Source organism: Callionymus lyra, chromosome 10 (genome assembly GCF_982586985.1).
Source record: "Callionymus lyra chromosome 10, fCalLyr1.hap1.1, whole genome shotgun sequence".
NCBI classification, from domain to species: Eukaryota; Metazoa; Chordata; class Actinopteri; order Syngnathiformes; family Callionymidae; genus Callionymus; species Callionymus lyra.
Window position 1 is genome coordinate 1,349,084 of NC_141827.1, and position 22,196 is coordinate 1,371,279.

The following is a 22,196-nucleotide window of genomic DNA, read 5'->3' on the forward strand; positions in this document are numbered from 1 at the left end:
CCATCACTAGAGCTGAAGAAATAAATCTATTTTAAACTGTTTATAATAGAAACTGTCACACTTTTCTATTCAATGAGTTAAACATCCCCAAGTTTCTATTAAAACAGTCAAACAATGGCCTCAAATGAAACGTGAAAGAAAAGAGAAATAAACCAAAACAATTGTGTGTTTTATGAGATACTTGTTTACTTTAAAATGTTCATTTATGATTAATGATGATTTCTTAATGCATGTGAAATACTGTATTTACACTCGAACATTCTTGAAATAAATATCATCAATGTAAGCCTTTAATTTAATTAATAATTTTAATTAGTACAATTAATAGTTATTCATATTTAGATACAATGTTCAAACAGTTTGTGTGCATTTGAAATGATAATAAATGTATATTGACAAAGTAAATATTGAAACAGTATCTTGTAGTTTGACAGAAACACACAGAATTAAAAGTGTCTTTTTTTCAGCCTAAACTCTTGTCGCGGGAGCTGCTGGACTTGGCTGCGTCACACTTCACTCTGAAAGAGAAGGAATACTTCGGACTGAACTACATCGATGACACGTGAGTAAACAAGTAAACATGTAAACAAGTAAACAAGTAAACGACACTGAAGTCATCGTTGCTTCTCTTCAGAGGACAGAACAACTGGCTGCAGCTCGAGCGGAAGGTCCTCGATCACAACTTCTGCAAAAGCTCTGGGCCTTTAGAACTTCACTTCCTTGTACGGTGAGTACAAATATAAATATAATAATAATAATAATAATAATACAAGTACGAACTCAAGCGTGTTCGACGCAGTTGCAGTGACTCTCCAGCAGGTGTCGCTCGTGCACCGGAATCCACTTGTACTGACGGCACTTTTCGCAGGTTTTACATCGAAAAGATCGTGTATTTGAGAGACAACACAACGGTGGAGCTGTTCTTCCTCAACGCTAAATCCTTGGTGTTCCATGTAAGTGTTTTTAAATTGTTTTAAACGGTTTGTTACGTTATAAAACGTGTAAAGAGTGTTTTTTCAAAATGGAACTAAAGGAGATATTCGAGTCACACACGAACACATCTACAGCTGCTGCGATACTTGACGTGTTTAAATCTGGAGGTTTATAAAATAAACTAAAGTTTCTTCATTTCAACAACATTCAAAACATCACAAACGTCAGGCTGACAGTTGACGCGAGTGCTGCGTTCAGGTGCCGTAGGACTCTTCGACGCCGAAGGCGCCCTTCGCTCGTGTCCACACGTTGTAAATGTTTTGTAAAATGTAAAATGTAAAATGTTCTATACGATGATCGACTATCATGTGATGTGTTTGTCAGTTGGGATCGACGTGCGTTATGATTTTATCTCGCACGAAAGTTACGATTTAAATATTTTGTCCGACGAGCCATGAACGCATCCCGCGAGCCAACTTTTTTTCGCGGGCTGGTAACCATTGGAGACGAACTGAACCTGCTGTTCGAACTGAACCTGCTGTTCGAACCGAACCACTTGTTCTGGGCCTGGACCCGCAGAACTCACTCGTACCTCGGAGTCGTTTTAACGGCTCCCTGTGACGTCAGAGCTCAGCGTGTGTTCGGTTCGAGTGTGAAGAGCTTCCGGGACTTTGACGGTACTTTTACTGCGGGGTCTGGACGGACCGAACCTCTTGTTCTGAACCATTCTTCTCTGCGCAGGAGAACATCGAGGTGGAAAGTGAACACGTTTTCAAACTCGCAGCCTTTTCACTGCAGGTAAGAAACGATATGTTGGATTTAAGTTGATTTAAGTTGATTTAAGTTGGATTTATTTTCTTGAAACGACGTCTTTTCTTCGCCAGTTTCTCTGTCATACAAGCGTTTAAACGTAGATCGTGTTCAGTCGTTTATTTCGTCGTTTATTTGATCTTTGTTCAAGTTAAAAGTATGTTTATGTTTGTTTTCTTTCAAGGAAGCTAAAGGAGACTTCACCAGGTAAGACATTTTCATGTTTGTCTACATAATATAACACTCTTTTGAAGACACTTCATGTTTGATTTAAGGTCTTTTATTCACAAATCAAGTCATAATAGTTTAGATTTTATTATCCTGAAGTAATTACCTGTTAATTATTACCCAGAGGTGTGTCAGTTATATTGATCCAAAGGACATTTATCTCGATGTTGATCGACGTACTTGATTCAACCTATAGTTCCTGATGTGTTTTATTTACATTATACATCTTATACGACATTTGAAGTGTTTTTTCTTCCAGTAAAGTTATATTTCTTGGTCTCGATACGAGCCTTGAATACTTTAGTTTGTTCGTCAGGATCTTAAACAACAATAAAGTCATGATCAGATCAAAGAACACGTATTAAATATTATCAAATGTAAGATAATACGATTTCTTTAAGACTTACTAAGTTAAACGGACACGAAACAAAGAAAAATAATCATATATAAAGTAAACATTAAATAAAGTGGCTGTAAGTATCAATGTTATCAATGTTGATTTATCTTTATCTAATCTCACTGAACAAGATATTTACAAATATCCTGATAGTAGGCTCATGAGTAAGTAGTTTAATAAGTACCTGCGTCACACGTGAATATATATCAGCTGTAGTAGAAGTACACAAACAATTAAGTGATATTTTTACTGCAGCATAACCGCATGTTCTGCTTTGATCTGCTTTGAAGCTTCGTGTAAACTTCCCTTTACATGAAATACATAGTAAGTAAGTAATTTGTATTTATATAGAGCTTTTCCAGACCAGGGTCACAAAGCGCTTAAACAATCAAAACAATATTCAATAAAGTATATACTTTAAAGATCAAGATAACACTGAGAACAACACAAGAGTTCCAGAGAATCAAGGAAAATCACAGATAAAAACAAATAAAAAATGTTCCCAGTGAACGACGTCATTCACAGTGTTTTCAGAAAGAATGGAAATGTTTCTGTTCAGATTGTTGTGACGTATTTTTCTACCTTTGCTGGTGAAACATCAGAAGTGCTTCGAAATCTTCTTTTACGTCCCTTAAGTCTGACCTTTGAACTTCCATCTCAAACCATCCGAGTCTGACCTTTGTGACCTAATAACGTGGATGATTCTAAGGTATTCATTTACATTATGAATCAACCATAAGATCACAGACTTTTTTAGATTAACTTAATGGATGTTGTTAGAAATATATAAAAACAAAAGCAGATCCTTGATCTATAGAGTTTTCTTCTGAATCGGTTCAGGTTGTGTAGTAATTGTCTATATTGTGCTATTACATGCAGTTTCTTTCATTCTTCTTTATCATGTGTTTATCTCCTACTGAGGGATGAGTCGTGTATGTTTCGACTCCTCGGACGACGATTCCGTTCAGAGTCGGGATCATCTGTTCGCCATAAGTCAGGGCGTGACCCACTGATAAGATGTCTTTGAAGCCAAAGGACGTTCCTGCAGATTCTGACCAAACAAACCGACCGTTCTTTGTTTCTTCAGAAGCTTCTCTTGGTGTCAAGTGTTTGTCTCGGTTTAGATTAAATGCAGTCGATGTCGACGCAGCTTCGACACAGACTCGCTCGTCATTTTAGACACGACTTATCTATTAAAAATGAGAACAGCTTGAGTTGTTGTGATTTCTGACTGAGGTGCAGCCTGGACGCTCACGTGGGAGTTGGATCCGCTCTGTTCCTGGTTTGAAAGCACAATGACTGGACACCAGGCCAAGTGTTTCTCACGTCAAGAGAGTGTTTTCGTGGACAGACTTTCTTCTGCTGCTTTTACTCAAACATGTGTTAATAACTGCAGCGCTCGTGACGCCAGGACCTGTTCTGTCCTTTTGCTCGTCTGCACGATCCTTGTGGCTCTGAAGATAAAAGGTGTCTCGACACTGTATCACCGAAGAGCTTTGAAGGCCTGGATTAGCTGAGTTAGGAAGCCCTCTTGCGACAGCCTTAAGAGGGATGAGCCGGTCGACCGTCCAATGGTGGACGAGTTGGTCACATGATCGTTCTATTGTTGTGGGTGTTTTGACCCCAGACTGTGCCTCAATTAATCTAGAATAATCGCTTCCATTGTGTCCGTTCTTCAACTTGAAACTACCCTCAGTTGATGTTGCTCTTCCTGTAACGACGTCTTCTTAAGAGACGCTGCATGTAAGAACTTAGTTGCTCCGGAAGATAACGCGAATATTCAGAAAGTATACACGACTTCAATATATATATATATATATATATATATGTGTATATATATATATATATATATATGTATATATATGTGTGTGTATATATATATATATATATATATATATATATATATATATATACACACACACCATATTTTCCGGACTATTAGGCGCTCTAGGCCTGTGTTGATCATTTCCACGTAGAAGAGGAAGCATCTTCTACCTCCGGAGTTAGTTAGTTGTTTAAAAGTGACACGAGGATGAAGAGTTATTTGGAGTTACACGGATGGTTTGGTAAACTAGTTAGTTATTGATGCTATAGTTCTCTGAATAACTCTTCATATGTTATGTTAACATACCAGGTTCTCAGTTCATGTAACGTAACATTATTCTGTTGTTGCCTCTAGTTTTATTTTAACTTGTCTTTCAAGATCACATGTCTGTTCTTGGATTTTATCAAATACATTTCCCCCCAAAATGCGACTTATACTCCAGTGCGACTTATATATGTTTTTACTTCTTTATTATGCATTTTATGGCTGGAGCCACTTGTACTCCGGAAAATACGGTATATATATATATATATATATATATATACACACACACACAAGTGAGTGCCTTTGTTGCAGGTGAAGTATCAGCGGTTGTGCTGACACACGAGTCTGGAGCTGCTTCTGTACTTGAAGGCCTCGCTCGCCTCAGATAGCAGACGTAGAGTAATGAATTCCAGATTTGCTGACGGGGCGATGTGGCTGTGAGCAGATCACCCCGACAACGCCAGACCCCGGTTCCCTCATAAAACGTACGCCATCAAACACGAGGAAGTGCCGCGGCAGCGAAACTCGCTCAACCTTGAAGGCGAGCGGAAGCCGAACGAGTACAGTGTGGACATATTTCTGTTTACCAAGCTTTTCACGGTAACTGGATTATAATGGTGGTAAATTTAAGAGCCTTATGGGTCACCTTTTGATGATCTCGCTTGGAGATCAGGTCGATGGTGGATGATGGTCATTAATGACCTTCTGGCCGACGGCGCTCGCACCACCAGGACTCGTTGTTGCTCGTGATTGGCTGTCGTTTGTGACCCGAGCGAACCGACCTGCCAGTGCACTGTTGACCTCTGCTCCTCCCACACGAGTGACTCAAAGGTCACGATCACAAACCTTGTGAAACTGCAGTGTGTCGCTTCACATTTCATTTCATTCTCTCTTAAAGTCTTAGTTCAACATTCAAACTTCAATCACGTTCTCCTGTCGACTGAATCTGTTCTTTTTAGAGACACAGATGTTTGTTCATTTTAATGTAGCGACTGGAGCTCGGTTGCCTTCGTCTTCAAGTCACTTTTATTTTCACGATCTGGATCTGGCTCAATTCTTCACGTGGAGCTTCAATAACGGACGTTACAGTCGATCAGTTTGAAGGTGTTTAGATGTTGTTAAGAGTCTTTTTGAACGAAGATGAAGACGACTGAGCTCCAGTCGCTACACTAAAATGAACTAAAAAGAACAGATTCCTCTGAAAGTAATCCACCCTGAGTCGACATGAGGGTTCGGTTTATCTGAGTTTTTCAAGATAAATATGGCCTGGATTTGACCCAAGGTTTGTGATGTAAAGTGTGTTGAACTTCATCTGTGCTGTGTGTAGTCGCTGGAATATCTTGAACAAACGCTCGACCAAAGGAAGCCGTCAAACGTCTTTATCATACACTAGTCAGAGAACCAGCTGCTGTGGAACCTGCTATGGTATTTCAGATGTTCTCCAGCTCCTTTAAAGGTTCTCCGGTGGAGCGTGTGTGAAGGATGTCTGGCCAGACATGAGTGGAACTCAAGTTCACTCCTGGCAGAGCACACCACTCTTTCTAGTGGAGATAAAAGAGATGAACTCCCCGTCCTGACGCCTCACCTTTGTGATTTGAAAGCATGAATCATCGCTCCACACAAATGAAACCACACGGCAGAAAAGGAAACACGTGGACAAAACTCACTCGGACATTTTTAGAGCAGAATTTCTAGTGTAAACATTTACCTTAACTTTCTTTTTGCAACAAAGCGTTTTTATTTCTAGCTGGTAATTGCAGCGTAATAGCACGTCTGATCACATCGTTGTGGTGCCGCTCTGTCTCGGCCATCTTTAAAAAACACTCACTAATCCTCTTGAAACAGTCGAGGAGGACAAACGTGATGAATAACGCTTTGTTCATCTTTCCCTCCTCAGCTCTGAAACTGCCCGATCTGACCTGAAACGCCTCCCTGTTCTCCCGACACGAGTGCTCCGAGAGCATCCCTCGCTCAACTTCTGGTAGGTTACAACACGCCGTCGGGAAAACTATTTACAAGTTGACGAAAAGGATTTTGAGTGGCGTCGAGGATTCACCCTCGGCCTCGTGTTCCGAAATAAACCACTAAATAATTCAAGGTCCATTATAGCCTCCGTCACCAGAATAGATCTGAGTGGTTTGTTCAAAAAAAAGAACAAAAAGTATTTGTTATTCTGTTCAATTGTCAAGGGTGATGGACCCAAACACCAGGCCCGGTACTGGTCCACAAGCATTTGTTACTTAAGCTACACAGAAAGTACTAATAATTTATTTAATTTCTGTTGTACTGATACTTACTGTCCCTAAAATATATGTATAAGGAGGTTATGTAACTGTAACTCAAGTGTCGAGTTTACTCAAAAATAAGTGAGTCAACGAGTGAAAACACAAACTGAACATATTGTTGCAGAGAAACCAGCTCCAGGGCTTCTGCTGACTCATCAAGATGGTTCAATGCATTTGTCATGGACTTCACTTTGATTTTTTTGTACTGTTTTTATCGGAAGTTTGATCCATGAAAACAACATTAAACCACAAGTGACTCTGACACATGTTAACCTTTGAGATGACACTGTGTGTTTTTACCTTAACAGAAGTTCTTTTGGAGTCTGGATCGCACTCAGACTGAAAACAGGAACTTCTTTACACAAATAAAAACATATTTTTAAGATTTAGTTGTTGCTAAACAAGCCACAAGAATGACACTTGATATAATCTTGTGTTTCCTTCCTCAGGTCACATACAGAGAATAAAAGATGAAACTTGTAGTTCTGAGATCAATCGGTTGGACTTCAAATATCAAAAGCTCTCGTTGAAGAGCAAAGTCATCTATATTGTCCACCAGGTGCTTCTCCTGCCAGTAAATGTTCTCTGTTTGCTGGATTCATGAGGTGTTGGCTTCGGACAGAAAGTGCTGCGACGTTAATAAATCCTTTGAGTAACAACCGAGAGTAAAGCGGTGCCGTCCTCCTGGTGTCTCCGTCAGTATCTGTGCGAGGCAGCACTGCTGGCTCCCCGTGCAGCTTTAAAACACATGATTACAGTGGATGGAATGCATCGGCAGTTGAGTTTGACGAGAGCCATCACCAGACACTGCATTTTCCACATGAGAAGACATGTGTGTTCGGATCCCTGCGAGGGATGAACACTCGATGGATTACTCACTCCATGTTTCATGTCGTCCGCAGCGAAGACAAAGTGATCGAGCAGTACAAGAGGCTGACGGGACTGACCAGAGGACAAGCCATCGTGCAGTAAGTCCTTCATTCAGAACTCAAATGTTTTAGTCGACACGTGAGGCCCATGTGTGCGACCGCGGTGACTGTCGAGCAGAATATGTCATTAACTAGAGGAGGTGTCGATGTGGCAGCAGACCAGGCCGGGGAGGATGTCGGTGTTTTTTTTGTCCTGGGACTGTAACTCCGTGAGTCGCTGGTGGTTTGGTTTATTTATGCCCTCGAGTCATCGGTGAACCCCCACTCTGTGTCAGATCGATCCACTTGTCACTGCAGTGGCTTCTATGTGACTGTTCGACTGTGACAATCATCCTAGGATCGAAGGTGTTCGTGGCTGAACTTTGTTTTTGTTTTCTCTCCAGGTATCTGGCCCTGGTGGAGAATCTGCCCACGTACGGCGTCCATTATTACCCAGTGAAGGTAAGCGTCGTGTTCACGATCAGAAACAAAAACCTGAGGTTACGATGATCTGTAGAACGTGAAGATACTTCTACCAGGATGTCGCTCCATCCTTGGATCCTTATGTACCCTATGTATCTGTAGAAGGTGTCCTTATGTTTGTGTTCTCACCAGGAAGAGACATAAATACACAATAAATAGAAAGAAAGACTCTAATGATTTAATGACATTTTGATATTCTCAACGATAATGATTCCGTATCGTCTCGTTTGTTCTTCCATGAATTTCCTCCGGAGTCTAACTTTAAAGTCTGATCAATGTTTCAAGAGGTTTTTAGGTTTTTGATCTTTTGCTGTGTTGGATTGACTCGAGGTCTAATGAAATGTTTTGAGAGCAACAAGCGTTTCTGAAGCGGCGCCTGCTAATAAAACGACCTCTAATGAGCTGCTGGTGTCTCGTGCAGGACAAGCAAGGACTACCATGGTGGCTCGGCGTCGGCTACAGAGGCATCGGCCAGTATGACCTGCAGGACAGATTGAAACCGAGAAAGGTACGATGGCATCTACGTGTTGTACGTCTTAGACTCAAACCCGTCCTTTACGCTCTCCTGGTTCTGGTCAGCTGGTTCATGCTCGTCCAGTACAAACAGGCCTGAGCGAGAGTCTGGTTCCCAGGCCGGGGAGGGAAGCATGAAAAATATTAACTGTGTGAAGGTCGAGTGGACGCGAGGCTGCTGGGAAGAGCAAACACACAGAAGGTTCAAAACTCAAACCGTGGCATCGATTTTTTTTTTTTTCGAGAGTGGTTTCAATGTGACTTTAGTTCCTGGACTCTCAGAATCTACATTTTCAATAAGAAGAGTCGTCGGATGAGAACAAAAAGGTTTATTTTTACACTGTATATTTATACATCATTACACACATACCCTTCTGTAAAGAAGCGTATGTTTTAATGGCAAGAGTTAATGTGCACGTCTCCCAAAACCCAGCGAGGACGGTGTAATTATTGAGCTCTGTGGGAAGCGTCAGCCTCCGGGACCGTCTGGCCGAGAGCCAAATGGGTTTATGTGGAATTTGAGGACAGCAGTGGAGGCTGGAGGCGTGAAGTGGCTTCGTCGGGCACAACTTCAACCAGAGCAGCCACGACCTCACACCTCCAGGAACCAGGAGACGGATTTAGCCTTTTTACTCGCACCGGTTTGAAATGAGAATGTAAAGGTGTGTGAGTGTGTGAGTGTGTTTGTGTGTGTGTTGCTACTGTAACACCCCTGTATTCAAACCCAGCATGACACACACATTACGGTCATTAGACACAGTAACACACTTATCTTGATGTTGTATTCAAACCACAGTGAGATCAAAGTTAAACTAATTAGTTGTCAAAACTAACAAACACCAGGAAAAGAATATATATATATATATATATATATATATGTATGTATATATATATATATATATATATATATATACATACAGTATATATTGAATAAAAACCAATTTCATGTCATTTGAATGTAGAATTTTGGAGAAATATTCCAGCATAATATTTTAGCTCTTTTTAACTCATGTTTATGATGCTACAAATCAATATTTATCCCAAGTTATAATCAATGACTGCCGTTAACTCTTCTACAAAATGTAATGTAATATCAGAACAATTAAACATAGTCTTTTGGAAACAGTTATTTATTGACTATTCAAATCAAAATCCAAAGTGGATGAAAATTATATAATATTTTGTTTCCACTCAGTTAGAAGCTGATCCTTGGTAACCAGTGCTCACTGATATGAAGCGTCTGGTTCTGCTGCTTATCACATGATTCATAGCAGGTCATCTATGACTTTCTACTGGAATATTTAAACTTCTCCGGTCAAGAGTGTCGTGCAGTGGAAGTGTTGAGATGTTTGTCTAGTATGTCGGGGTGTGGTCCTTATGTCTGTGAACAATATGTGATTCATTTTCATTCTTAATCTTGTCTTTTTCTAATCGTGCACAAACTTAACTTGAGACAAACTTGTTCTTTTAATATGACCCACTTTTGATGTTAAGTGTGTGTGTGAGTAAATAACTTGTCACTCCTAGAGGCTTGAGGTGTGTCACATCCTTGACATATTTGGATCTCCAGCCGTCACATGAGAGTCAGGATCAGTTTCAGCCGCTCACTCTCAAGACTGCAGTTTCTGCACAGAACTGAAGGAGCTTTACTGCCTGAACCATTGATATTCACATGTAAATGATGTTAACTGTGTGTGTGTGTGTGTGTGTGTGTGTGTGTGTGTGTGTGGGGGTGTGTGTGTGTGTGTGGGTGTGTGTGTGTGTGGGTGTGTGTGTGTGTGGGTGTGTGGGGGGGGGGTCCTTTGTTCACTCAGAACCAGCTCTTTGTTTCCCTGCAGACTGTGACAGCAGATAGGTGAAGGTGATCCACAGTAGATGAACTGATAAACTTGGTTTATATTTGGTTTAAATGAAGGTGACGCAGAGATACAATATTGAGCTACAAAACAACGTCATTGATAAACACAGACAGTTGTTTATTCGACCTCTCAGTCGTTTGTTGTCATTGGTCTGTTATTATTATTGTCTTCAAGTAAACGAACGTTTGTGTGATCGAAACCCTTCGAGGATTGAAACAGATGCAACAACTGTCTCTGCACAGTTTTAACACTTTTGGTTCATCAACACATTTGTGTTTTTAGTTCTGGTTGAATAAAGGACGTGTTATTCACCATGTTGTTACTATAATCTCTACTAACGCATCAAATGAAAATTGAATTAAACACAAATGTTGCAAATTTCACTTTTGATGAGCGAATATATACATTTATAATATATATAATACATTAAACTGTGACTGACATCAGCACAAATGAGACTTTTTGTTTAAGCAAAAAGTTTTATATTAAAATAAAGTTTAAATATGTATTTTAGTGTAAACTATGAATATAATTGATAGTTATGACTGAGCTAAATCAGGTTAAATATAACTATGTGTCCAAACATTACTAGTTATTAGATTAATTATTCAAATCATGTTTGTAATAAATGGTGTCGTTCTGACTTCGCTGCAGCCGTTAATGATTGATCCTCGTTATTGATCGTTCTCATGTTGAACTGAAGCTCTTCTTTTACTTCTTCTGCAACATTGAAAACTAACCAAACCGTCAGTCACTCGATTTGACGACGTTGAGAACCGGGTCAAAGGTGAAATACTTGTCAGTGAAGGCAAAAATAATAATCCGTAAATATTCGCTTCGGAGCAACCAGTCGATCTGGTCCGACGGAGGCGAGTAGGTGTGTGTCGCTCTGGGCAGCGGTGCGAGGTGTGTGTGACGTCACAGGGGGAGGGGTCAGAGGTGTGGCCAGTGCGAGTGAAACTCTTGCAACACGTACCTGACTCCCTGGGAACACACAAGCGCCAGCATTGTTAGAGGCAGCTCCAGGCCTGTGGGAAACACACACTACAAGGGATTGAATCCAAGAGGAAGTCCGTTGGGATTTGATAAGATATTGACTCGGTAAGTCATGATCACCTGTTCAGGTTAATGTTTTCTCGTTTCATCAATTGACAAACCTTTGGTGGGATCTTCAAATCATGACTCTGTTTGTGTTCTTATGAGACTTTAAGTTAGAAAAGGCAGTTTTCATGGTGTTTGTCAGTAGAAAGGGAAGCGTCGAGGCTCAGTTTCTGTGAAGTGCTCAAGGCTGCGGGTGTTTTCTTCTCACGTCTCTGCAGCACCGTCATAATAGTCGCCTTCAGGTTCCACCTGACCGATGTTCTGCTGGGTTTAGTCCGAGGTTCTGATCGCAACGGCCTTCTGCTTGTGTCAGTTGTTTCAGTGGAAGCAGTTGGAGAATCTGTATTTCCGGGAGAAGAAGTTTGCTGTGGAGGTGAACGACCCTCAGAGGTGAGAGAAGAAGTCGCTGCTTCAGTGTTTGTCCTGAAGCTCAATGAACCACGTTTCATTCTCTCGAACGTTTCTCGTGCTCGTTTTAATGACTTAATCTGTAAATAATGGTCCTCACTTCCTCCACAGGAGAACGGAGACAAAGAAATCTTTTGGGCAGACCAGCCACGTCATACACACCTGGTATGCCAGCCACTCTCTGATCAAGACGATCTGGGTGATGGCCATCAGTCAACACCAGTTCTACCTGGACAGGAAGCAAAGTAAGGTGAGTACTTTCCCCCGAACATCTGACCCACATGACTCACAACTGTGGGCCAGTATTGACTCTGGAGAGGATCATGTGATGACCTGCTTGATCCGCGTCTCATGTCTTGAGCAAACATCACGTCAGTAGGAAGTCGCTGTGAAGTGAAGCAGTTTTAAGATCAACGCTTTGGTTTATTGTGAACCTTTATGAAGGTTCTCTGGTGGTGATGGTTCTTTCTAATGGATCTGTTTTGTTAAAACTTCCATGGAGGTTCATGCACTTTAAAAAATGAGCTGCTGTGTTATAGTTCACTGGAGGAAGATTATGTTGATGTATCAGTGCCTGAGAATATTCTATGGTTTCATTGAACATTTCTTAAACTTTAAATGTTTTTTTAAACTCTGAACTATTTAATTAATATGAATATTTAAGGTTTGATTTCGTTTTATTGGTTTTAAATATATATATATATATATATATATATATACATTTACAAATGATTGAATTTGATTATTCCAAAATATTATCCAAAGCTTAAAGAAAAACGTATCTAACATTAAATATATTCTTGATGATTCCTCTCGTCTGCCCACAGCAGTCTAAGATGACCACGACCAGGAGTTCCGTGGACATAGCCATGGACCTCACTGAGATCACGGCCCCAAGAATCAAAAAGCTCTCCAACCTGGAAGGCAAGGATCGCCTGATCATGGCCAGCAGTGGAAGTCTCATCTCAGCCGGTGAGTGAAGCGAGAACCCGCCGAGATACTCAGATGATTATTTATTATTGATTCCAAACCCTGGATCGTTTCAGATTCCGCCGACTCTGAGGTGAGCGAGGAGCAGAAGCAAGAGAAGATCGCAGACTTGAAGAAGAAGGAGAAGGACCTGCAGGACACGTTGACACACAAGCTCAACGAGCTGAAGAACATCTGCCTGAGAGAAGCCGTGTGTACATTTATAAACGACCTCCACTGTAAACTCTCCGTTGACTTCGGCCTCTCGTCCTCCTCAGGAGCTGATCGGTCGACTGCCCAAAGAGTATCCACTGGCCTCTGGCGAGAAGCCGCCGCCGATCAGACGGCGAGTCGGCACTGCCTTCAAACTGGATGATCTTTTTCCTTATGACGAGGTACGTTCAGTCGGTCAACACAATAAGTCGTTATCGTGGAGTCACACAAGGCTCTGTGTTTGAACCGTGTTATTTTCAATCTTCAATCCCTTCGTCCTTCAGGACCCGAATCTGAGGAACCTCGAGAGCAGGTTTGCTCTGCAGCAGAAGATCGTCGAAGCCGCGATCAAACTGACCAACGAGAGTGACCTGTGCAAGACGGTGAGGAAGAAGAGGAGGAGCAACTGTCTGGACGCCATGAGGAAGCTGGAGGAGATCGAGAAGGAGATCAACGCTTATCGAGTCCAGAAGGGGAAGAACCCGACACAAAGAGCCTCCCTCATCATCGCAGGTGCACCAGCCTCAACACTAACTGGTCTGAAGAGTTTTCTAACGTCTATGATCTTCTGCTTCAGACGACATCAACCCGTCCGAGCTCAGCTCTCTGTCCGACAGCCTCACTCTGGAAGACGGTAAACAACTTTTTACTTGTTTCTAAACTTGTTGTTAGAAACACTGAAAACTAGTGTGTTTTATTAAGAATCCTTCGATACTATCATGAAACAACGTTAGGATAAGAATATATTGAGTTTCTTTCAAATCATTTCATTGAAAAGCTGTAACCCAACATCGTTGCATGATTAACATCAGATACTGAATTACAACATAAATAATATTTGTGTTTCACAATAGAAGAACTATAGGAGAAATTAAGTGAATGTTTGTATGTGAATTATTATCTATAAACTAATCAATACAGTTGAATATTGATCAGTGATCGTGAAAAACATGTGATGTTTATGTGTTTTTATTTTCACTCTACTTTAACTTCACCCTTCGTCGCTCTCTAGACGACGACTTCACCTCCCAGAGACAGCGGTCCAGGTCGGTCCAGTACTCGCCCAGACCGCACCACGCAGACACCCTGGACATCCACTTCAGCAGAGACCGACACGCGCCGGAGCTGCACACGGACGGCAGGTAAAACAACATCCCTCCCGACATGTTGTTTTACGATGGAAACCAGTACAGACGTGTGAGATAAAGCCGCATTCCTGCAGCTGCTCCTCCCACACGCTTCAGAAACACTTCCCCTTATCAAGCCAGTCGCTGCCGCCCTCAGAGTAGATAGAAAAGTCTTGTGAAGAAAAGGAAAAACGTCTCAAAAGTAGTTCAGATCCCAGTAAAACATTCTTCTTATCGATCCTCAGGTTGAATTTCGGCCACGAGTCTCATCAGTTCAGTCACAGCGAAGCCTGGTCGAGTCACAACAGTCCGTACAAGACGAGCTCCAGGCAGCCGCGCGACGCTCGCAGCATGCCTCCCACGCCGCTGCTCACCCGCAACGCCTACAGCAGCACGCAGCTCAGGTACGTCCTCCTCCGTCCTCCTCCGTCCTCACCCTTCATGTTGTCCTTCCGTCTCCTCAGGTGCGAAGATCCTCCGCAACATTTCCGTCAGCGCAGCGGCAGCCTGGAGTCCCAGTCTCGCTTCCTGACGGAGCCCGAGGCTCGGGTGCCGGCCTACGACGTGTCCCCGGCCCGGCGCAGCAACAGCACCGAGGTCCTGGACGACGGCTCGTCGTACACGAGTCAGTCCAGCGTGGAGTACAGCGCGCCGGGCAACCACGCCCACAAGCGGCGAGTGCGCGGGCGCCACAGGAAGGACGTGTACGCCAACACGGGCAGCATGCCCAACCTGGCGCAGCCCGACGCCCGCTGCTACGCCCCCCAGCCCCGCGCGCGACCCACCACCACCGCCTACTACGTGACCGGGTACCCCAGCTACCCGGAGCCGGACCCGTACTCCGGCGGGGTCTACGTGTACGACAACGAGATGGAGGGACACTACAGCGTCAACCCGTCCTACTACCCTCAACAGGTCGGCTCCGCCTACCACGACGTGCACCACCACCACTACACCCACGACCAGCTGGACGGAATGTCTCACAACCCGTACGCCACCCTGAGGCCGTCCAGGAGCCGAGCGGCGCCTCGGACCCACGAACACGGCACCAGGAACGTTCAGAAGGCCATGGTGGCCGAACACCTGCGAGGCTGGTACCAGCGCAACGCGGCGCCGAAGCAGCCGCTTTACAACTACGACTACGACCGGGGCTCGCAGCACAGCCTGGGGTACCAGACCATGCCGGCGCCCTTGAACCCCAACAGGACCGCCTACTCGTCAGGTAGAGTCTGGGTTTGGAGTCTCCAGCGGCTCAGGTGCTCAATGCTCTTGTCTTCAGTGTCCTCGGTGGCGTCCAGCGGGAACTGGCACAGTCAGGTCAGCGGTCGCGGCGCCATGGATTACGACGTGTCCGTACAGGCGCCGCAGACCTTCTCCTACAGCACGGCGCCGTTCAGCCACGCCCTCCACCACAGGTGAGCAGAGACACAGGCGTGCACTTCATCCGACGAGATCCTCCTTAATCCCTCTGATCCCCGAGTCGAGTGCTAGATTTTAATTGGATAGAATCGACAGGAAATCTTTGTTCGTCTCACGAAATTCATGTTTACGGAAGATTTCGGTGTCGGAGACTTAAGATAAGATAAGATTATTAATTATTCTGATGTTTCAAACGCTGAAAACAATATGTTTTTGACGTGTTGAATTGTTTTGCATTTAAAAATGTGTATTTTCTAACACATAGTTTGATAGAATGATGTTAATAAAAATCTGATTCTACTGTCGGAAACATGTTCTCAACGTTTCCACTTAAAGCCACAATAAGTCTCGCGACTCGTGTCACGACTGGACTGTCTTGTAGATGTGGCCCCTCAGAGGTCGTGAAGGGCTCCTGGCTGAGCTCTGACGACAGGAGACGCTGCAAATATTTCCCCGCTAGTCCTTCGTCGCGCCCCCCTCAGTCCGCCCCACCTGCCCCTAGACGAGCTCAGGCTCAGTGAGGTTAAAGGTTAAAGCTAGTAAGTCACACTTCGACGATCCTTGTTTTTTTGCTCGTGTTGAAGTTTTGCATCTGATGTTTTGCTCGGTCGTCGCACAGATAACTTGCATGTTTGCTCGTCTTCCGTCATGTTTTCTCCTCCTCTGTGCTTGAGCGACGCCCCCTCCCTCGCTCGTGTGCCCCCACTCACCCCTGACCTTTACCTCCCCCAGATGTCCTCCCGGGTGTGAGTGTGCCAGTGGTGATAGGCTGGCTTTAGAGAGGCGTGGCTACTGAGCACTTAACTCATGCCTCGAGGACGGTGAGCCATGAGACACGAGGGTGACGGTGATGTGTGTGTGTGTGTGTGTGTGTGTGTGTGCGTGCGTGTAGCTCTCACAATCAGACACACTTTGATTCATTTCTCCGGGTGTGTTGTGGTGGCGGGGGTGCGGGCGGGTCGGGGGGCTTTGGCTGCATCTGCTGAGAAGGTTGGACTCCGGCGCCGCCTGGACTCGTGGCATGAGCGTCTCGACCGGCGTCTCGAACGAAACGTCTCAACGTTGGGATCTTGTTGGTTTCAGGTCGTACGTGGACGTCCACCGAGCCGACGCGTACCCCAGCCCCCCCCCCACGGACCCCCAGGTGCCCGAGGACCACATCCACTGGCACGAGAACTCCAAGCCGGGAACGATCGTGTAGCGTCTGCGGGGACGAGCGCTCGTGCCTCAAATGCACTTGTTCTACCAATGAAGGACCTTATAGACTCGTGGAAGCTTCTCTAGAAGCTCCTGAACTTACATGAAGGATCGAACCACGTCCTCCATCCAGGCAGGATCTGGTTTTCCTGGGGCTTCCTCCCGCCTCAGGGAGTTTTCTCATCCATGCGGGGAACATGGAGTCGGTGCTCGAGGCCTCAGGCGAGAAGGAAACTGTACATACGTGTCGTTTATACACTGGTTTTATCTCTTTTCTAAGCATTTGTATGTTTTTCAAAAACATGTAATATATAGAAGAAGCTGGTTCTTAGTTCTTTGGAAATGTTTGAATTAAAACGACAAAATGGATCCGAGCCGTCATTGGTTTAGAAACGCACCTGTGCTGAGCCCCTCAAGGTTGACCCTGGTGACCCTTCATGTGTTTGTTCTAATGTAACATCAGCAGGTGAGTTAGAAGATTATTCTTGAGTCTGTTGTGATCCCAGAGTTTCCAGGAGCGTCAGAAAATATTTTATTGATATAACTTATAAATATAATAACATAAATAACTGATATTGACTTTAGGGTTTTTGTTTCAGGACATTTTTGTGAGTATTTATTGTCAAAAAGATTGAAGAGAAAATCAAATATATTTAGAAGAAAAGGTATTTAAAAGACAAAGATCCTTTTAGAAGATTCAACCTGATTTTATGACTTTGTTTGATACTTTCCACTCGCGGCCCCTCAGACCCGAGCCGTCCGGCCGGTTCCTTCCGGCCTGAACCGACCAAACCGGTCTTGGAGGCGTCGCACCCTCTCCGGGCGAGAACCTCCTGTGTTTAAAGACTCGAGCACGTGTCGCCTCTTCAGGCCTGCAGATCTGAGGAGGCCCCGGGACACGCCCGGGCGGGGAGGGAGAGTTGGATCCAGCTGTCGACGTCCAGCTCCACAGCTGCAGGTCAGAGGTCGTCACAGGAACGTAGAGAAAATGAAATGTTCTGAAGAGAAAAGATGATTTAATGATAAAAGAAGTTTCTGTCGTCAGAATATTTAACTTTTCAAATGTTTTTTAACCTTTTTTATAATAATTTAAATAATTCAATTGTTTCTATATTTCAAAAATATTGAATTTGTTTTTATTTTTTACAATAGAATTTTAAATGAATTAATTTGTTTTACACACAGTTTCATATTTTTATTCCAATACATTTTTTCCAAATTCAATATTTTTCCTTCATCGTCTTTAAAGTTGAATATTATGATCCAGACATTACTAACAGATCCCTGAGCTACTGATCAAACTTTCATCGTGTGATGTTGAAACAAACAACCTTTTAATAAAAAAACAAATGAAATTATTAAAAAAAAGATTTAATGATTTAAAAACATTTAAAAAGAATTCAAAGTTTCAACATTTGAATGTTAAATGACTTCAATATTCTCTTGTTATTGATATTTTCATAGTTCAATAAGTTCTGCTAACGCTGAGCTGATGCTAACGATGTGATCGAGGCGTTCAGTCGACACCCAAGCCTGAGGCTGCTGTCGCCATGGAAACCATTGGTTTTGGGATTAGCTGCTCTGACAGACTGAAGAGGTCACGGGGTCACCTTGAAAAGAGTCACGTGACCAGTCGAAGCAGACGTGGACCCCGATAACCAGCTTAACCAACCAAAGCCTCTCAGGAGAGTCGGGGTGCGGGGGGGCAGCAGCTACACAACTCTGTGTCACTGATGACACGTCTGTGAACACGTCTCAACACACCTGAGCGACGCGTCTCACAACCAGCTCCTGGACATGACTCGTCTTGAGCTCGTCGCCACTGGCGCTTCTTCTCATTCCTGTCGCACAACGCACACCTGGGCAGGTGTGACGAGTCATCAGAGGGGGAGGAGCTTGTATCAACTCTGGTGTCATTAAACATCAACTAGTATCAACTCTGGTGTCATTAAACATCAACTAGTATCAACTCTGGTGTCATTAAACATCAACTAGTATCAACTCTGGTGTCATTAAACATCAACTAGTATCAACTCTGGTGTCATTAAACATCAACTAGTATCAACTCTGGTGTCATTAAACATCAACTAGTATCAACTCTGGTGTCATTAAACATCAACTAGTATCAACTCTGGTGTCATTAAACATCAACTAGTATCAACTCTGGTGTCATTAAACATCAACTAGTATCAACTCTGGTGCCATTAAACATCAACTAGTATCAACTCTGGTGTCATTAAACATCAACTAGTATAAACTCTGGTGTCATTAAACATCAACTAGTATCAACTCTGGTGTCATTAAACATCAACTAGTATTAACTCTGGTGTCATTAAACATCAACTAGTATCGACTCTGGTGTCATTAAACATCAACTAGTATCGACTCTGGTGTCATTAAACATCAACTAGTATCAACTCTGGTGTCATTAAACATCAACTAGTATCGACTCTGGTGTCATTAAACATCAACTAGTATCAACTCTGGTGTCATTAAACATCAACTAGTATCGACTCTGGTGTCATTAAACATCAACTAGTATCGACTCTGGTGTCATTAAACATCAACTAGTATCGACTCTGGTGTCATTAAACATCAACTAGTATCGACTCTGGTGTCATTAAACATCAACTAGTATCGACTCTGGTGTCATTAAACATCAACTAGTATCGACTCTGGTGTCATTAAACATCAACTAGTATCGACTCTGGTGTCTTTAAACATCAACTAGTATTGACTCTGGTGTCTTTAAACATCAACTAGTATCGACTCTGGTGTCATTAAACATCAACTAGTATCAACTCTGGTGTCATTAAACATCAACTAGTATCAACTCTGGTGTCATTAAACATCAACTAGTATCAACTCTGGTGTCATTAAACATCAACTAGTATCAACTCTGGTGTCATTAAACATCAACTAGTATCAACTCTGGTGTCATTAAACATCAACTAGTATCAACTCTGGTGTCATTGAACATCAACTAGTATCAACTCTGGTGTCATTAAACATAAGCTAGTATCAACTCTGGTGTCATTAAACATCAACTAGTATCAACTCTGGTGTCATTAAACATCAACTAGTATCAACTCTGGTGTCATTAAACATCAACTAGTATCAACTCTGGTGTCATTGAACATCAACTAGTATCAACTCTGGTGTCATTAAACATAAGCTAGTATCAACTCTGGTGTCATTAAACATCAACTAGTATCAACTCTGGTGTCATTAAACATCAACTAGTATCGACTCTGGTGTCATTAAACATCAACTAGTATCAACTCTGGTGTCATTAAACATCAACTAGTATCGACTCTGGTGTCATTAAACATCAACTAGTATCAACTCTGGTGTCATTAAACATCAACTAGTATCGACTCTGGTGTCATTAAACATCAACTAGTATCGACTCTGGTGTCATTAAACATCAACTAGTATCGACTCTGGTGTCATTAAACATCAACTAGTATCGACTCTGGTGTCATTAAACATCAACTAGTATCGACTCTGGTGTCATTAAACATCAACTAGTATCGACTCTGGTGTCATTAAACATCAACTAGTATCGACTCTGGTGTCATTAAACATCAACTAGTATCAACTCTGGTGTCTTTAAACATCAACTAGTATTGACTCTGGTGTCTTTAAACATCAACTAGTATCGACTCTGGTGTCATTAAACATCAACTAGTATCAACTCTGGTGTCATTAAACATCAACTAGTATCAACTCTGGTGTCATTAAACATCAACTAGTATCAACTCTGGTGTCATTAAACATCAACTAGTATCAACTCTGGTGTCATTAAACATCAACTAGTATCAACTCTGGTGTCATTAAACATCAACTAGTATCAACTCTGGTGTCATTGAACATCAACTAGTATCAACTCTGGTGTCATTAAACATAAGCTAGTATCAACTCTGGTGTCATTAAACATCAACTAGTATCAACTCTGGTGTCATTAAACATCAACTAGTATCAACTCTGGTGTCATTAAACATCAACTAGTATCAACTCTGGTGTCATTAAACATCAACTAGTATCAACTCTGGTGTCATTAAACATCAACTAGTATCAACTCTGGTGTCATTGAACATCAACTAGTATCAACTCTGGTGTCATTGAACATCAACTAGTATCAACTCTGGTGTCATTAAACATCAACTAGTATCAACTCTGGTGTCATTAAACATCAACTAGTATCAACTCTGGTGTCATTAAACATAAGCTAGTATCAACTCTGGTGTCATTAAACATCAACTAGTATCAACTCTGGTGTCATTAAACATCAACTAGTATCAACTCTGGTGTCATTAAACATAAGCTAGTATCAACTCTGGTGTCATTAAACATCAACTAGTATCAACTCTGGTGTCATTAAACATCAACTAGTATCAACTCTGGTGTCATTAAACATCAACTAGTATCAACTCTGGTGTCATTAAACATCAACTAGTATCAACTCTGGTGTCATTAAACATCAACTAGTATCAACTCTGGTGTCATTAAACATCAACTAGTATCAACTCTGGTGTCATTAAACATCAACTAGTATCAACTCTGGTGTCATTAAACATCAACTAGTATCAACTCTGGTGTCATTGAACATCAACTAGTATCAACTCTGGTGTCATTAAACATCAACTAGCATCAACTCTGGTGTCATTAAACATCAACTAGTATCAACTCTGGTGTCATTAAACATAAGCTAGTATCAACTCTGGTGTCATTAAACATCAACTAGTATCAACTCTGGTGTCATTAAACATCAACTAGTATCAACTCTGGTGTCATTGAACATCAACTAGTATCAACTCTGGTGTCATTGAACATCAACTAGTATCAACTCTGGTGTCATTGAACATCAACTAGTATCAACTCTGGTGTCATTAAACATCAACTAGTATCAACTCTGGTGTCATTAAACATAAGCTAGTATCAACTCTGGTGTCATTAAACATCAACTAGTATCAACTCTGGTGTCATTAAACATCAACTAGTATCAACCCTGGTGTCATTAAACATCAACTAGTATCAACTCTGGTGTCATTAAACATCAACTAGTATCAACCCTATTGTGACATTAAACATCAACTAGTATCAACTCTGGTGTCATTAAACATCAACTAGTATCAACTCTGGTGTCATTAAACATCAACTAGTATCGACTCTGGTGTCATTAAACATCAACTAGTATCGACTCTGGTGTCATTAAACATCAACTAGTATCAACTCTGGTGTCATTAAACATCAA

The 22,196-nt window shown here is 42.3% G+C and overlaps 1 protein-coding gene across 6 annotated transcripts in view; it reads left to right on the forward strand.

The window, feature by feature from the left end:
• frmd4ba (FERM domain containing 4Ba) overlaps nucleotides 1-17,308 on the forward strand; it is a 38,218-nt gene extending 20,910 nt beyond the window's left edge. Inside the window, exons 3-24 of one of the 6 annotated variants that reach the window (XR_015712943.1) lie at nucleotides 468-562; nucleotides 635-727; nucleotides 869-953; nucleotides 1,675-1,731; nucleotides 1,928-1,950; nucleotides 6,355-6,438; nucleotides 7,645-7,710; nucleotides 8,055-8,112; nucleotides 8,555-8,641; nucleotides 11,920-11,996; nucleotides 12,126-12,264; nucleotides 12,842-12,986; nucleotides 13,061-13,194; nucleotides 13,262-13,378; nucleotides 13,481-13,709; nucleotides 13,774-13,830; nucleotides 14,209-14,338; nucleotides 14,569-14,727; nucleotides 14,788-15,545; nucleotides 15,603-15,738; nucleotides 16,125-16,563; nucleotides 16,826-16,879. Coding sequence is in view for 5 of the 6 variants with exons in the window: in XM_087801554.1 (XP_087657680.1) it covers nucleotides 468-562; nucleotides 635-727; nucleotides 869-953; nucleotides 1,675-1,731; nucleotides 1,928-1,950; nucleotides 6,355-6,438; nucleotides 7,645-7,710; nucleotides 8,055-8,112; nucleotides 8,555-8,641; nucleotides 11,920-11,996; nucleotides 12,126-12,264; nucleotides 12,842-12,986; nucleotides 13,061-13,194; nucleotides 13,262-13,378; nucleotides 13,481-13,709; nucleotides 13,774-13,830; nucleotides 14,209-14,338; nucleotides 14,569-14,727; nucleotides 14,788-15,545; nucleotides 15,603-15,738; nucleotides 16,125-16,263 (2,868 nt within the window). In the remaining variant the exon portion in view is untranslated. Of the gene's footprint in view, nucleotides 1-467; nucleotides 563-634; nucleotides 728-868; nucleotides 954-1,674; nucleotides 1,732-1,927; nucleotides 1,951-6,354; nucleotides 6,439-7,644; nucleotides 7,711-8,054; nucleotides 8,113-8,554; nucleotides 8,642-11,919; nucleotides 11,997-12,125; nucleotides 12,265-12,841; nucleotides 12,987-13,060; nucleotides 13,195-13,261; nucleotides 13,379-13,480; nucleotides 13,710-13,773; nucleotides 13,831-14,208; nucleotides 14,339-14,568; nucleotides 14,728-14,787; nucleotides 15,546-15,602; nucleotides 15,739-16,124; nucleotides 16,791-16,825 lie in introns of those variants that run through there. The other 5 variants (XM_087801556.1, XM_087801554.1, XM_087801557.1 and 2 more) reach the window with 5 other exon arrangements.
• The last annotated feature ends 4,888 nt before the right edge of the window (nucleotides 17,309-22,196 follow it).